Consider the following 18,208-nt stretch of genomic DNA (forward strand, 5'->3'; position numbering starts at 1 on the left):
AACCCGATTAACCCTAACCTAATCGTGGGACAATTTACAATGGCCAATTAATCTATCTGGTACATCTTTGGATTGTGGGAGGAAACAGGAGCAGCTGGGGAAAAGCCACATATTCCACTGGGAGGGCATACAGGCTCCTTACAGATGGCGTCAGAATCGAGCTGTAATAGTGTTGCGCTAACTGCTATGCACCGTAGTGTCCTATCAGTAAAATGTGTACTCATTACCTCCACATGTAGTAACTTTGCATTGGCAAATTAAATATTCTCAACCATATTTGTATCAAACTGATTCCTTGATCCCCACATCCCACTTAAAATTATGTATATGTAAGGTTTTCTCTTCTGTTGATGATGTATAATCAGAATTATACCTATGTTACACACTCAGCTGGAACAAAATAGTGAGCAATATTGACATAACGATTGGAACATGGACTATTGATCCCAATTGTCACAAGTCATACTAGAGATGTTTCCATTTTACTTGCAACTCCCAATCACAAGTGGTGTACAGGTGAATTAGATTGGGAAGCCTTTCTCTTGGAAGATAAAATTTTGCCTGATTGTTATTGTCCAGAATCATAGAGAAGTACCTTCAAGACATCATTCATAGAGGATTCTGAGGGCAGAAGTTGTTCCTTTCAGTCATTTATGGCGATGGCAAGATATGTTTCCATTAAGGGAGAGATTTGATTTAATAAAAGTCATCTTAAGAGTGAGACTCAAGTGTTCTTTTTTTGGTGTTGCTTTGAACCTACTGTATACTCCTTGCGACTTTGAAGGCAATTGCTTAAAATGTTCATGATGATCACTTAGACCAGGGGTTCCCAACCTGCGGTCCATGGATGCCTTGCTTAATGTATTGGTCTATGGTATGAAAAAGGTTGGGGACCCCGACTTAGCAATCTTTGGTCTCGTGCTTGTTCAAGCATCTACGTAGGAGGTTTGTGCAGAGGCAGGGAAACTGAATTCACTCCTTATGCACTGTGTTATAGCCCAGTTAGTGGATATAATAAATTTGTGGTCAGTGAATCATCCTGGAGATTTGTTTTTAGGGAAAATCTACCTATGCAACCTATTTAATCAGATTAAATCTCAGACATCATCTGTAACACTGAATAACATAGATGAATCAGCATTGTAATTCTCCACAGAGAAAGACACATCTGTTATAAAAACCTCACTCATCCTTGAAAATCTTAAATAGCAGCAATCACTGTAAATCTGAAATATCAATAATCTGTCAGCTCTGTGATACTTGGCATTCAAAGATTTTATTTGTCCATTAAGATTCTGGAAAATTTTTATATAATTTTTTAATGAACCAGGATTATATACACTGAAACTTTTACTTCTGACAATTCATAGGGTCACTTTCAGGGGTACAGATTATAGCTTTTATATCGAGCACCAAACACTTCTCTGAAATATTGATTCATGTTCAGGTCATCTACTGTATCCAGTGCACCCGGTGTGACCTCCTGTATATCACTGAGACCAGACATAGATTGGGAGGCTGCTTTGCCAAGCACCTACACTCCGTTTGCCAGAAAAAGTGGGATCTCTCAGTGGCAAACCGTTTTAATTCCACTTCCCATTTCTATTCTGACATGTTAGTCCATGGCCCCCTCTAGAACACAGAACATAGAACATGGAATTTACAGCACATTACAGGCCATTCAGCCCCCAATGTTGTGCCAACCATGTAACCTACTCTAGAAACTACCTAGAATTTCCCTACCGCATAGCCCTCTATTTTTCTAAGCTCCATGTACCTAAGAGTCTCTTAAAAGACCCTATTGTGTCCACCTTCACCACCATTGCCAGCAGTGCACTACACACACCCAACACACTCAGTGTGAAAAACTTACCTCTGACATTCCCCTTGTACCTACTTCCAAGCACCTTAAAACTATGACCCCTCACGTTAGCCATTTCAGCTCTGGGAAAAAGCCTCTGGCTATGTCACGATGAGGCCACACTCAGGTTGGAGGAGCAAAACCTTATATTCCATCTGGTAAGCCTCCAACCTGATGGCATGAACATCGATTTCTTGAACTTCCGGTAATGCCACCCCCCCCCCCACCCCTTCTTCCCCATTCCCCTCTCTCACCTTATCTCTTTACCTGCCCATCACCTTCTTCTTCTGCTTGTCCCCCTTCCCCATTCTTCCACAGCCTTCTGTTCTCTCCTATCAGATTCCCCTTTCTCCAGCCCCATATCTCTTTCACCAATCAACTTTCCAGCTCTTTACTTCACCCCCTCTTTCTCCATCACCTTTGTTTCTTCCTCCCTTCTCCCCACTTTCTTACTGTGACTCCTCATCTTTTTTTCTCCAGGCCTAATGAAGAGTCTCGGCCTGAAACATCGACTTTCCATTGATGCTGCCTGGCCTGCTGAATTCCTTCAGCATTGTATGTGTGTTGACGACAGGAATTCTGCAGATGCTGGAAATTCAAGCAACACACATAAAAGTTGCTGGTGAACGCAGCAGGCCAGGCAGCATCTCTAGGAAGAGGCGCAGTCAACGTCTTAGGCTGAGACCCTTCGTCAGGACTAACTGAAGGAAGAGTGAGTAAGGGATTTGAAGGTTGGAGGGGGAGGGGGAGATCCAAAATGATAGGAGAAGACAGGAGGGGGAGGGATAGAGCCAAGAGCTGGACAGGTGATAGGCAAAAGGGATACGAGAGGATCATGGGACAGGAGATCAGGGAAGAAAGACGGGGGGGGGGACCAGAGGATGGGCATATTCAGAGGGACAGAGGGAGAAAAAGGAGAGTGAGAGAAAGAATGTGTGTATAAAAATAAGTAACAGATGGGGTACGAGGGGGAGGTGGGGCATTAGCGGAAGTTAGAGAAGTCGATGTTATCATCAGGTTGGAGGCTACCCAGACGGAATATAAGGTGTTGTTCCTCCAACCTGAGTGTGGCTTCATCTTTACAGTAGAGGAGGCCGTGGATAGACATGTCAGAATGGGAATGGGATGTGGAATTAAAATGTGTGGCCACTGGGAGATCCTGCTTTCTCTGGCGGACAGAGCGTAGGTGTTCAGCAAAGCGGTCTCCCAGTCTGCGTCGGGTCTCGCCAATATATAAAAGGCCACATCGGGAGCACCAGACGCAGTATATGACCCCAGCCGACTCACAGGTGAAGTGTTGCCTCACCTGGAAGGACTGTTTGGGGCCCTGAATGGTGGTAAGGGAGGAAGTGTAAGGGCATGTGTAGCACTTGTTCCGCTTACACAGATAAGTGCCAGGAGGGAGATCAGTGGGGAGGGATGGGGGGGACGAATGGGACAAGGGAGTTGCTTAGGGAGCGATCTCTGCGGAATGCAGAGAGAGGGGGGGAGGGAAAGATGTGCTTAGTGGTGGGATCCCGTTGGAGGTGGCGGAAGTTACGGAGAATAATATGTTGGACCCGGAGGCTGGTGGGGTGGTAGGTGAGGACCAGGGGAACCCTATTCCTAGTGGGGTGGCGGGAGGATAGAGTGAGGGCAGATGTACGTGAAATGGGGGAGATGCGTTTAAGAGCAGAGTTGATAGTGGAGGAAGGGAAGCCCCTTTCTTTAAAAAAGGAAGACATTTCCCTCGTCCTAGAATGAAAAGCCTTATCCTGAGAGCAGATGCGGCGGGGATGGAGGAATTGCGAGAAGGGGATGGCATTTTTGCAAGAGACAGGGTGAGAAGAGGAATAGTCCAGATAGCTGTGAGAGTCAGTAGGCTTATAGTAGACATCAGTGGATAAGCTGTCTCCAGAGACAGAGACAGAAAGATCTAGAAAGGGGACGGAGGTGTCGGAAATGTACCAGGTAAACTTGAGGGCAGGGTGAAAGTTGGAGGCAAAGTTAATAAAGTCAACGAGCTCTGCATGCGTGCAGGAAGCAGCGCCAATGCAGTCGTCGATGTAGCGAAGGAAAAGTGGGGGACAGATACCAGAATAGGCACGGAACATAGATTGTTCCACAAGGCCAACAAAAAGGCAGGCATAGCTAGGACCCATACGGGTGCCCATAGCTACACCTTTAGTTTGGAGGAAGTGGGAGGAGCCAAAGGAGAAATTATTAAGAGTAAGGACTAATTCCGCTAGACGGAGCAGAGTGGTGGTAGAGGGGAACTGATTAGGTCTGGAATCCAAAAAGCGTAGAGCTTTGAGACCTTCCTGATGGGGGATGGAAGTATATAGGGACTAGACATCCATGGTGAAAATAAAGCGGTGGGGGCCAGGGAACTTAAAATCATCGAAAAGTTTAAGAGCGTGAGAAGTGTCACAAACATAGGTAGGAAGGGATTGAACAAGGGGGGATAAAACCGTGTCGAGGTATGCAGAAACGAGTTCGGTGGGGCAGGAGCAAGCTGAGACAATAGGTCGGCCAGGACAGGCAGGTTTGTGGATCTTGGGTAGGAGGTAGAAACTGGAAGTGCGAGGTGTGGGAACTATAAGGTTGGTAGCAGTGGATGGGAGATCCCCTGAGCGGATAAAGTCGGTGATGGTGTGGGAGACAATGGCCTGGTGCTCCTTAGTGGGGTCACGATCGAGGGGTAAATAAGAGGAGGTATCCGCGAGTTGTCGCTGTGCCTCGGTAAGGTAGAGGTCAGTACGCCAGACTACAACAGCACCCCCCTTATCGGCGGGTTTAATAATAAGGTATTAATTGTATGTGTGTTGCTTGGATTTCCAGCAAATGCAGATATTCTCTTGTTTGTGATTCATGTCAATCCATTTTAAACAAAATATGGGAGTTGATTGTGTTAAAGATCAGTGGCATATGCAATAATTATACCAAGAGGAGTTCTCAGAGAAAATAAAATTTTCCTTCAGAGGTACCTATACTTTGTCTATAATTTCTTATTTGTTTTGACATAATATTTCAATTCATCTGTTATTTCGAACACACTATTACAGTTTCAATAATGTTTGTTTTAGCCTGTGTTGCATTTAACCATTTTCTACTTTTGAAAGGATAAACAGCTGCACAAAGCTTTAATGTTAAAGCTTTATTAAATAAATGTTCCTTTTGAATGAAAAATTTTACATGAAATTTAAATGACCAAGATCCTTTCAGATTATTTTAAAATTCAAGAACATCAGAATTACAAGGGAAGTACTGAAATGATGTTTGACTTTTGACGTTATCCTGGCTATAGATTACCCTACCCAGATCACTCACTGATTCAGGTGGAACTGGATTTGTGGGAGTTGGAAACTCGTTTGAGCCAAGCAGTGTTTCTGAATTAATAAATGCTCAAAAGCTGGCTACTTCCACCATCGTAACATTACTCACCTAGGCACACTGCTATTGAAACACTTAATGAAGTTGAGTTAACCTCTGAACTCAGTATCCTCTGACAGGCCTCCAGAGGATGGAACTAATCCAAAACAGATGCTCTTCTTTAATTCCACCAGTTCTCACTTATCTACACCTCTGCTTAAGGACCTACTTTGGCTTTCTGTTAGCAGCATTTTACATTACAACTTTTTCATAGCTTATTCCTTTGTTCCTTAACTTTACCTTTTGCACTTCCTTCTCTTTCCTTTGCCTATCACTGGCATTGCACAGTCAGTTTTCCAAAGTGCTTCGACAAACATCTCCACAACAGTCTTAAAACTTCCTTTCCAAATCTTTCTTTCCTTTATTTCCACCTCCAGTTTCCTCACATCTTTGCAAAATAGGAATTTTAATGTTAATCATACATACTATCATACATACTACTTTGGCTTTCTATTAGTTTGGGATAGTTGGGAGGAAATGGGTTGAACTGATGAAGTTTTTGTGGAGTTAGAGCGGAGGAGACAGTTGTTCAACCCCATGCTGGCCATTAACCATACACTCATGCCCTTTCCTTACAGCCTGGAAATAACTTTTCTTCAAGTATTTCAAGAAAAGATATGTTTAAATAATGCCCCTGCTGAAAAATATAATTTTGATCTGAAATAAACTTAAATGCAGAAGAGCAAAGCTCTAACACAAACTTCTGCAGCTCAGTGAGAGGAAAGCATTTCTTTTTCAATTTGATTTAACACAAGTGTTGCAAGTAAAAGACCATAAAACCTATTGGGTCAAGATTATTTTCACCAAATGACAGCAAGGCTTTGTAAAATATCTTTTGTCTCTTTAAAATTCTACGATCTATTCAGTGTTCCAGTGAGGAATCTCATCTACCAGTTAAAATGTTTATGAAGTTAGGTACATGTTGGAAACTAGAGTGTGTTGTGCCTAACTTTCTAAACATTAACCTAAATGTTTTATGTCTTATGAGAACAGGTTGAGCGAGCTAGGGCTTTTCTCTTTGGAGTGAAGGAGAATGAGAGGTAACTTAATAGGGGTGTACAAGATGACAAGAGGCATAGATCAAGTGAATAGCCCAGAGACTTTTTCCCCCAGGGCAGAAATGGCTAATACAAGGGGGCACAATTTTAAAGTGATTGGAAGAAAGTACGGGGGCGGGGGGGATGTCAGAGGTAGATTTCATTTTACACAGAGAGTGGTGGGTTGTGGAACATATTGATAGAGGCAGACATAGTTGGGGCATTTAAGAAGCTCTTAGACTGGCTCATGGATGACAGAAAAATGGAAGGCTATGTGGAAGGTTAAGGGTTAGATTGATAAAAAGTTGGCACAACATCGTGGGCCAAAGGGCCTGTACTGTGCTGTAACGTAACGTTCTATGTTCGACACGACTGGAAACTCAGGTGCTCACATTTTCTAATCCACGTGGATGACAGGTATACAAAAATGCAGCTTGTCTCAGTACTTACAGTGAAATAGTATCAGGTATGTATAAGGGGTTGGAATTACAGTGTATTTCTAGGAGAATATTTCTCTCTCCAGGCAATGAAATTCACGTCCTTACCTATTGCTAGTTGAGGGAGGGTGCAACTAAGTCGCTCTGCAATGCCCTGTAGTTCCTTTAGTTTTCCTTGCTGTCGCCTGCCTTCTTCGGTCAGAATTTTATCCTTCAGCCATTGGTAACCCTGTGAATACGTAATAAGTTAGCTCATGATTATGTTCCACACTGGAGCAAGTGAGGCAATTCATTCCACGTCGGAACCTTAGAGTTACACAATGTGAATCCCTTTGAATTAATCAGTGAGGGAGTTATATTGTACACGAGGAGAGTCATGCAAACGAAGTCAGTTCGGCACTATATTCACAATCAGTTCATTAATATACATTGTAACTCAGAAAGCAGACTACAAAGTGTAACTTAAATCAGGGGTCCCCAACCTTTTTTGCACCGCGGACTGGTTTAATATTGACAATATTTTTGCGGACCTGCCGACCCGGGGGTGGGGGGGGGGGTTGGTTCAAGTAGGGTTAAACTCACCTCAACATGTCTTTTACAGTTAGGGTTGCCAACTTTCTCACTCCCAAATAAGGGACAAAAGTGGCAGTCAAATCCCGGGACACTTTACCCCAGGAAAGACTACTATGACCACGAAGCCTTGTGCGGGCACCTGTCTGCACATGCGCGTATGTGCCAATTTTTCCCCCACAAATCAGTTTTGCCTTCATCTTCCCGACTATACTGTACATACATTATTTCTACTTTATATAGGCTGTGTATTTATCATATTATTCCTGCTTTTACTATATGTTAGTGTTATTTATTTTTGGTTTTATGTGTTATTTGGTATGATTTGGTAGGTTATTTTTTGGGTCTGGGAACACTCAAAAATTTTTCCCATATAAATTAATGGTAACTGCTTCTTTGCTTCACGCCATTTCGGCATGAAAGGTTTCATAGGAACACTCTACCTTAGTGGGGGAAATACGGGACAAACCAATTTAGCCCAATATACGGGATGTCCCGGCAAATACGGGACAGTTGGCAACCCTACGTTCAAGTTCAACAGTGCGTGACAGGGAATGAGGAAAGGTGCAGCTGACTCATATCGTTTCCTCACGGCCCGGTGGTTGGGGACCGCTGACTTAAATGATTCCAATTCCCTAAAAACTCTGTTGCATTCATTGCCCCTTCGATTTTAAATATCTTTAAATTCCATTTGAAATACCTTGTTACTGATTTAAAAACTCTTCATGCTAAATACAGTGAAATGTGATTTTTAAAACAGTTTAGCAAAAGAAATCGAGTACTGACACTTCAACATGCCCTCTGAGTTCTACCCAGGATAAAGTAGAGTGATTGACTTGATCACAGAAACTGAACATGGCAATATTTTTTCCTTTTACTTACTATACCTTTAAGGAAGCTCGAGAGTAAGGAGGAACTCCTGCATCATACTTTCCAGAAATAATACCACATGCCAAGGGAGACCAAGTCATTGCGCCAACACCTTCAAGAGAGAATGCAGCAGGAAGAATAGGGTTAGATACACTGAAACACAGGGATTTCCAGTCATACACTGAAGACAATGTTACCATTAAGGATAGCAATCATCCATTAATCTTGGGGAGATTCAGAACTTGGACATCATTGGGGCTCTCAATTTTTCAGCTTTCTCTGAGCAATTTGTTCAGAAATTGCCAAAATGCCTCACGACTTCTTGAATGGGCATTTGGACATAATACCACAAATGATCCACTATCTGTGGAACTATGCCACATAGGAATGAAGCCGAGACTGATTAGATGAAAGGTATTAAGGCAAGCAATTTATTGTTATGAACATTTATTTGTCAAAAATATTTACCGATCTTGTGGAAGAGTTCTGGAAGCTGCACTTCGACTTTCTCTCTTTGGAAAAGGTGATATTCAGCTTGTTCACATATTGGAGGGATGAGGTTAAATTGACGAGCCACTGAGTAAGCTTCCTGCAGATCAGAGACAGTGATAGAGCAGTGTCAGGGGTAACTTTGTAAGTTATCTTCAGAGGGTCTTCCATCAAAATACTTTCCAAAAAATGTTAAGAATTTTAATATTACACTCAGTGACCACTTTATTAGGCACACCTGCTTGATATTCAAATGTCTAATCAGCCCATCATGTGGCAGGAACTTAATGCATAAAAAGCATGCAGACATGGTCAAGAGGTTCAGTTGTTCAGACCAAACATCAGAATGGCGAAGAAATGTGATACAGCACAGAATGGGAGCTTTGAACCATGCTGTCCAGCAATCCCTGATTTAACCCTAGCTTACTCACAGGACAATTTACAATGACCAATTAACCTACTAACCGGAATGTCTTTGCATTCTGGGAGGAAACCAGAGCACCAGGGAAAAACCCTTGCATTCTACAGAGAGGACGTACAGACTCTTTACAGGTGTTGGCAGAATTGAACTCTGAACTCTGCCCAAAGCTGTAATAGTGTCATATTAACCGCCATGCTACCATAGTACCCTTGGAATTACTGACTGTGGAATGATTGTTGATGCCAGATGATGTGGTTGGAGCATCTCAGTAACGGCTGATCTGGAATTTTCACACACAACAGTCTCCAGAGTTTACAGAGAATGGTGTGAAAAGCCAAAAAAAGAACCAGTGACTGGCAGTTCTGTTACTGAATGCCTTGTTAATGAGAGAGGTCACAGCAGAATAGCCAGACTGGTTCAAGCTGACAGGAAGGTGATGTTACAACAGTGGTGTGTAGAAGAGCGTCTCTGAATGCACAACATGTTGAAACTTGAAACGGAGGGGCTACAGCAGCAGAAGAGCATGAACATACACTCAGTGGCTACATTATTAAATACAGGAGGCATCTAATAAAGTGGCCACTGAGTGTAATGGGTTATTTCCAGGTTGTGGAAGCTTCACAATTTTTCTTTGATGTCTGCTGCATCCTCCAAAGTTACTTCTCAGCAGTTCCTGTTCACTAAAAATTCAGCATTCATTTCCAGTAAACCTGGACTGCTGCTTAGGAGGATCAACGGTGCCTAACGGCGACTTCTTTGCCTGCATCTTCGGAAACAGCTCCACTTCCATCTTTAATATCTCTATTTTTCCCTTTCAGGGTTCTTTTGAAGACCCTGACCTGGAGTTACACGCTGACTATGGTTCTTTGTGGGAATGGGACTCGCCCTTGTGGCTTCACAACTGGGCGTTGCTCAGCATGCAAAGGGCTTGGCTTAAGAGCTTCGCTCGCCTTTGGAGGACCGAGATTTTGTGGCTCTGGAGACGGGGGGATCGGAGGTTGGTGTCCGGGCAGGAGATCAGTGTGTTGTGAGAGATGGAAGATCTAAGGCTGTGTGCCCAGAGACCCGAGAACTTTGAGCACAGAGCTGGGAAAAAGTGATGCAATGGACTTTTAACATTGTAAACCAGCGAGTTGTTTGTTATGTCTCTCCTCTCGCTGTGAAATGGAGACATCTCTTTCTCCCTTGTTAGGGAGAGAGAGAGAGCCTGTGGTATGTTGAATACCGGGTGAACAAGTAATCTTTGGGGTAACTGCAAGTCTGTGTCTTTGCTGTTGCTTTGCTCACGCTTGAGTGCTTGGTGGTGGGTGCCGATGCTTTTTTTTGCCAGTGGGGGGGGAGAGGGGTAATTGTTGCTTGCTGCTGCTTACGTATGGGAGGAAGGAGAGTTTTGGGCTCTAACATTTAACTGTCATTCATTCTTTCGGGGCACTCCTCTGTTTTCACGAATGGTTGTGAAGAAAAAGCATTTCAGGATGTATATTGTATACATTTCTCTGACATTAAATATACCTTTAAAATGCAAACTCACGAGAAAAAAAAGGATATCAGAAGACAACTAATTTAAAATGATTAACCAGCAGAGCCCAGTTTGCTGTGATTTCCCAGAACTGCCACAGGGATTACCCTTCGGATCATACATCAAGTTAGATCTTATAGAGGACCTGATATTCTAATGATTTCAATAGGGGTTTTAGGGCAAACATTCAAGAGACAAAGGAAAAAAAGCCTGCTAATTTTGAGAAAATTTTTTGGTTTAATTGTTTTTATTTCTACTTGAGTATTAGAGTTTTAATTTTTTAAAGTTTTAAAACAGTTTACATTAAGAGGGTTCTGACGAAGGGTCTCAACCCAAAATGTCATTTGACCCTTTCCACAGATCCACCCTGCCCTGCTATGTTCCTCCAACATTTTGTGTTTGTTGCTCTGGATTTCCAGCGTCTGCAGACTCCCTTGTGTTTTCAATTTTAATAGTTCTTATATATCTCTGAATGTCAGAAAAACAAAAAACCTTTTAGAAATAATTCCAGATTTCATAGCTTGTCACCAGTGAGAACATACTGCTGGACTCAAGTGCACTGATAAGACAGTAAGATAGATATTCCACACCTGGACCAGTGCAGCTGTGGCCCATGGGTGATAACTCCAGACAGAGGGACTGAGCCAGCAAGATCTGGTGCAAGAATTTTAAAATATACAGAAGCATTTAGAAAAGATTACAATATACTATGTGGTACTGAGATGGTTTATGGTGCAATCAGCAATGTATTGTGGTCAACACACACAAAATGCTGAAGGAACTCAGTAGGTCAGCCAGCATCTGTAGAGAGGAATAAACAGTCAACATTTCAGGCTTAGACCCTTCAACATACTGTAGGTTGTGTATTGTGGCCACTCTTATTACAGCCAGAAAAAATGCATTGCAGATTCAGGTGCTTTATTTCAGGGAATCAATCAGTTGTTGCTCTGCCAGGCTGTGCACTTCTTAACCGACACTGAGGGAGTCTCAAAAATTGTCTGGTTTGGGTATAGGAACACATTGGCATACAAGTGTGCAAACATGAGTGTATGCTTCAGTACGAAAATGTAATAAATGCAAAGTTAGGGTCCGAGAGCAGTAGGTAGTTTGAATGTTGGACTTCTAATTTCTTATCTAATGAAGTTTCAGAGGAAAAGGTTGGCTGGTGGAGAGAGAATGAAAACAGCAATAGAAATGTAGATAATTAGGACTCTCAGGCCTATTCCTTGACTTAAGCTCCACTTCCCTGCTCAATCCCTTTAGCTTTTAATTCTCTCTGTGTCCAAAATCTATCATGATAGCCTTGAATGCACACAATGACTGAGCCTTCTGGAGGAGAGACTTCCAAAGATTTGCAGCTCACTGTGCAAAGATATCTATCCTCATGTCACTCATGATCAGCTGTCTCTTTATTCAGGTACTAAGTTCGAAAGACCAAGACTTTCCAAGCTGCAGGAAATAGCACTTGACATCTATCCCATTTATCATTCTCACATTCCCATGACTCAGTGAGATAATCTCCCATTCCTCTAAAATGCTGCAAGTATAAATCAATCGTATGCAAATATATAGGAATCCTTCTTATTCACAATATCGTAATTTGTACTTTTCATTCCTAATGGAAAGTTGAAGATTCCGTAAACATATACGACACAATTCTGCTCCATGAATACTTACAGGGACAGAATGTGATGGATACTTATTGGGTGGAGTACTCATGTCTGGCTACATGAGGGAAGTAATTAACATCAGATCTAATTATTATTTCAGCAATGCAGCAAATACAATCAATATTTTATTTAATGTCTGCAATAGAATCTAGTGAAGGAATCTAATCAGTTCTCGATTTCCATGAATTATAGTTCATTAAAAGAAGTAACTTCATCACAATGCTCAAATTTCAGAATACATTATAAAATGGAAGCACAAATTAAAAACTCCAGAGAAGTGATAAGAAAAGTAAGATTTAATTTAAAACACAACTGATTTACTTGTGAGCTAATTGATTCATTCACCGTAACAGAAAGGAAACCAGTACAGATTATGACAAGTGTCCCTTAAAAAAAATTGTGATAATTTCCTCTGGGTAAATCATATTTTAGATAATCTCTCACAAATTTTTAGATGCAATTAAAATTGACATGAATTGACAGTGAACTAATATTTTTTTGAATTACATTTTATGTACAGCTGCTCCTTGACTCTTGATATTTCAGGCAATTTGCTTTTTCACTGATGTTGGCTTAAAACAAAATGTTGAGGGAATTCAGTGGGTCAGCCAGCATCTGTAGAAGGAAATGGAAGGGTAGAGATGGCGACAGGTGGGGCAGGAAAGGGCAAGGGCAGCGATTGAGACTGAGAAGTGAAAGTTGGAGGCAACAAAGGACTGAAGATTACAGAAGGTGAAGAGGAACCAAACAAGGGAAGTATTGTGGGAAGAAGGGAAAAGTAGGAGGAGAGGAAAATTTAGCCGATGGACAGGTGAAGTAGGTGGAGGAGTGGTTGGCTGGGGAGGAAGTTAGGGAAAGACAGCGGGTTACAAAGTTATCTGAAACAGGAGAATTCAATGCCACTGCTGTTGGGTTATAAATACCCAGGTGGAATATGAGGTGTTGTTCTTTACTTTTGTGCTTGGTTTCACCCTAGTAGTGGGGGAGACTGAGGACAAACCGGTTGGTGTGGGAATGGAAAGGGGATTAAAAGTAGCTTGCAAACAGGTGCTCAAAACGCCCATGGCATACAGAGAGCAGATACGTGGCAAAACAATTGACAAAGCCACAATGAGAAAAACAAATGTTTGGAGGAAGTACGTGTGAATTTCTGCCTCACGTGGAAGGGATGATCAGGTTTCTGGATGGAGGTGAGGGAGTGGTGTAGGGACAGTGTTACATCTTCTACAGTTACAGAAGAAAATGCTGGGCTGGATAAGGGATGAGCAAACCAGGGGGTCATGGATGGACTTGTCTTTGGGAAAGCTCCAGATTTGCTGCCTGACACATTGGGTTTCTCTAGCAGATTGATTTTTGCTCCAGATTCGAGTCTCTTGTTCCTCCACTTACTTCTAATTATAACAGGGAAGGAAGTACATACAAAGCAAAAAGCAATGGAAAGATACACGAAATATATAAGGAGAAATTATTTTTCAAAGGAGGCACATTTTAGGATGTGCCGCACATGGAAAGAAAAAAGAAGCAAAAATAATTTATATCAATAAAAAAGGTCAACAGAAATGCACTGAGAAGCCACAGCACTACTTTAAAAAGGTCATATGCAGAATGATGAATATTCCTCATTTCCAACCAGGTTTTAGCATTTTTTTTTTATAACTTGATGATGAACTGAAGTGAGGTAAAAGGTTTAAATAATGAGGCATGTTTGACATGACTCACTAAAATGTCCAGAAAAATCCGAGAAAGCCCAGACTTCAATGTTACGTAGATCTTGAGTATATGACATAGCTGACTTCATTTGCTAAGATTGAACATGGTGCAATCTGAAGTTATACTGTGATATTACAAGAATGATTTGCATTAGCTGTGAGTGCCTTCTCATTATTGTGATGTGTCTTAATATCCATTTGGTGCATGTGGTTCAACACAGACATGAATACTTTTGCCTTTAGTTTACAACTCATGTACTAAGCCCACTCTCACTGAGAATTGGAATGTAGTTGAAGCTTCCTCCGCTGTTAGTAGTTCAATTATCCATCACCATCCAAGTAGAAATGGTAGGATTGCAGAGGTTCGATCTGATCCACATGTGCATATGAGTGCATACTCTCTCCTTAGGGACACACAGGGCTAGAAATTAATTCAGATAAGCATGCAGTGCTCTGTAGTTAACCTAGCGTAAAGTAAGTTTGCACACATTAGGTAATGCACACAGTGGGAATTTTTCTCCCTAGCACTCAGTTCCAATTCAAAACTCCTCTACAACACCAAATTTATCTGCAGAGACTTTCGTTTGTAAGTGTCTGAAAAATTACAGCTCTTATACACACTGCTAAGAGTTTCTCCAAAAATTGTGCATTTATAGTGCCAGCATTCCAATGTCATCACTGCAATCCGTGACCTTCTAATGAATTCAACCATAACCTCAGGTACACACCATGAAGGCTTTGCCAGGTTCAATGCCACTCTCAGCTTCCTAATGTCAGGATCTTTTCAGGCATCGAGGTGCTCACCCAAACTCCATACGCAAGGATAGGAGACTTCAACTACTGTTTCTTCAGGCCACAAAAAGTAGGGAGGGCAGGCACAAGTATTTTCCTGCACTACCTGCATCCCCAAAATGCAGAGTAGTACTTGTGCCCTTACATGAACATCAGCCTGACATCTTTCTGGCTGTGGTCCTGGAAAACCTCCATGGCTCTCATGTACAAGGAATCTGCCCTCTAAGAGTACTCTCACTAACATCAAGTCATAACAATTTTTTAAAATCTAGTACATGTATGTTACTATACATTACTTTAAGATTTATCTTACTGCAGGTGCTTACAGAAAAATAAAGACATAAAAAAGAAACAAAAACAAAGACTGACAAACTACCCATGTACAAAAGAAGATGAACTCTGCAAATAATAAAAAATAAATAATACTGAGAACACGAGTTGTAGAGTCCCTGAAAGTGAGTCCATAAGTTGTGGTGAGTGATGCTATCCATGCTGGTTCAGCAGCCCGATGGTTGAGGAAATCTGGTGGTGTGGCACCTAAGGCTCCTGTACCTTGTAGCCAATGGAAATAGCAAGAAGAGAACATGGCCTGGATGGCAGGAATTTTTGACGATGGATGCTGCTTTCTCGTGGCAGTGCTCCATGTAAATGTGCTGAACGGTGGGGAGGACTTTGCCAGTGATGGACTGGGCCATATCCATTATATTCTGTAGACTGCTATTCTTGCCATTGGTGTTTCCCTACCAGTATAACCATGTTCCTATGACTTTGGGATTACCCAATTGCAGTATTCATTTATGGTAGTGTGAAGTGTGTTGTTTGTCTGGTGACAAAGATTGCACCTGCCGTACAACTGTGAGAGATTGTGACGGATCAGTGTGGAATTCTATACTGAAGGTTTTTTAGTACTGCAATTACAGGAAAAACCCAACAATGTTGATTGACTGAAAATGTCATTTTAATATTCCAGCAAAAAGGTATGGAGTAATTTCTAGACCATTGTATTTAATCAAACGCAAAAAGTTCTAGTTGCAGTGATCAAAGGTTTGGTGATCACTAACTGTGCATGGTGTTCATGCCTCTAAACCCTATGTTCTTCAGCTGCACCACAAGGATCGCTTCCTAATTGGTTGATTCCTTCCTTGAGTATCCTTCTGCATCTTCTTTACATAATGGATCTTGTAGCTACCATCCAACTTTATCCTCACAACAGTCATCCACAACTTCAGCCTGTTTTCAAACTAAATCATACTCTTAGGCAACACCACTGGAAGGCATAGCAACTGGCATTTTTCAGAACCTAATTTATAATGTAATTAATTTGGTTTTAAATGAAAGGGTTATGTTAGATTATACAGTACTGTGCAAAGGACTTAGGCACAAATATATAACTAGGGTGCCTAAGACTTTTGCACAGTACTGTATTTGTCAACATGAAGCAGCAAGCGAGTTTGTAAATCTGGCAGGAGCAAGGGGTGTTGGGAATGGCAAAGGTGAAGCACCGTGGGAAGGATGTGGAACAGGTGGCAGAGAAGGAGTGCCAGGGGCGGGGAGTTGGCGCGGGTGCAGACACACCCAGCCTTGAGACACCAGGCAAGGTCATTTGATTGCAAACAATTGGTTTATTAATCATTACAGAAAGAATAATCATCACACCTTCTCTGACTGCAAGATTGAATACATTTTATATAGATTTTCAGTAATAAGGAAATATCCTACTGGGATAATTTCAAAATTGAATTTCAGGTGAAGACCTGAAACCTATAACATAGGAAACCATTAAACCTGAAGATAGGAAGTCAAAAGTTGAGGTCACAACCAAGAGAAGGCTAAAAGGAAAAACGAATGAATTTAAACTTCTTGCTTATCTTACCATGATTTCCATTGCACTCCACCGTGAGGTGCCCCAGTACATGGCCATTCCTTGGTTAATCACATGTGTCATTGCTCTCACTGTTTCTGTTAGAAGAGAAAACACAATTTATTTATTTTTAAAAATAAAATGGCATAAAAATGGCCGTGCCATACTATGGATGTGTATTGCTACTGGTTTCACAACAGGGATTTTGCCGCAAGACATCTTGCAAGCAGTGTACATCTGTCCTGCAACAGTGGAATCATGAGGCATTTTGACCTGTTAATTTCCCTCAGAATTCCTTTGTTTTGCTGATTTAATAAAGCAAATGATGAAGGGGCTTGTGTGATGAAAGTGATTTTCTTTGTGTGGGGAAAAATGGGGCGCAAAATAAAGAATGAGCCAATTTTTCTGACTTCCTGCATCAGGCAAAAGAAACATGAAGGCATGTACAATATTGGTATTGTCACATTAAGTACTGGTCAAACCAAGGACAATGGCTTATCTGAGGACTGGCATGAACCAGGAGACAACATCCCTTTTTTGAAGGCCTACCTTTAATAGTGTATGTTTGAATATTCAGTAAATCTAAAGTCACATCAATTTCTTTAACTAAGGTGGATTTTAGATTCTAAAGATGCTTCAGAGTGTGGTGCAGACACTGCCCTTTCATTTCCAGAACCTGGATTCATGTTCAGTCCAGTTCTTTAGTTAGACACAGATCTACACCATATACTGTACCTGGCAATACGATGGTGATCACACTGAAGCTATCGAATACCCAGTGTAAAAAATGTGAAAATGGCTTTTTGGTTCAGTATGAAATGCCCTTTTGAGATTAATCAATAACTGACCTAAAATCACTGCTTATTAATCCCTAAAGTGAAAATGTTCCACTAGCATCATTCACCTAATTGAAGTAACCAGAACTTTGAGAGGCAAATAAAAAAAAGATTTAACATGTAGATTATAACTTCATTTTGGAGGCTTCAGAAGACAGTTCAGGCAGATTATCTTTTTCATTGGTAAATCTTAACTGTTCATTACTTGTACCCCTTGTACTAAGCATCAAACAGAAAAAAGAATCAGCCATAAAAAAAAACTCTTCTTTATGATTAATGACTTTAAAAGATTGATAAAACAAATTGTGTGTGTGTTACTTCCTCTTTGTGTTAGCTACTGTAATGATAGGATTTAAGAATAAAATGTAGGCTGAAGCGTTCACTGCATGGTCCTTTTATGTAGATGAGATTTACTTTGAGTCTCATCTACTATTTAAGACAGAAGTGAAAAATATATAGCACCAGCACTACCTGGAAAGAAATGTGTCCTCCCAGTGCCAAGGACATAATTTATTTCACAGCCAACACCAATAACAAACCATTTTGGTATTCATTTTGTTATTCGAAAAATCTCACTGTGTAGATTTTGGCCATAATGATTGCCTTGCAACAACATTAAAGCTCAAAGATGATTATGACAATTTTTGGGGCATACCAAGATAATCTAAAATGCTATGTAAATGTGTTCAAAGGCCAGAGAGGCATTACAACAAAGACTGAATGAC

At 41.3% G+C, this 18,208-nt stretch overlaps 1 protein-coding gene across 7 annotated transcripts in view; it reads right to left on the bottom strand.

The window, feature by feature from the left end:
* kcnab2a (potassium voltage-gated channel subfamily A regulatory beta subunit 2a) overlaps nucleotides 1-18,208 on the bottom strand; it is a 315,221-nt gene that overhangs the window by 5,806 nt on the left and 291,207 nt on the right. For all 7 annotated transcript variants that reach the window (XM_063032962.1, XM_063032966.1, XM_063032967.1 and 4 more), the window contains 4 exons: nucleotides 16,660-16,745; nucleotides 8,655-8,775; nucleotides 8,204-8,298; nucleotides 6,855-6,975 (listed from right to left, as the gene is read on the bottom strand). In XM_063032962.1, the coding sequence (XP_062889032.1) occupies nucleotides 6,855-6,975; nucleotides 8,204-8,298; nucleotides 8,655-8,775; nucleotides 16,660-16,745 (423 nt within the window). The remainder of the gene's footprint in view (nucleotides 1-6,854; nucleotides 6,976-8,203; nucleotides 8,299-8,654; nucleotides 8,776-16,659; nucleotides 16,746-18,208) is intronic.

This window comes from Mobula hypostoma, chromosome 25, assembly GCF_963921235.1.
Source record: "Mobula hypostoma chromosome 25, sMobHyp1.1, whole genome shotgun sequence".
Taxonomy (NCBI): Eukaryota; Metazoa; Chordata; class Chondrichthyes; order Myliobatiformes; family Myliobatidae; genus Mobula; species Mobula hypostoma.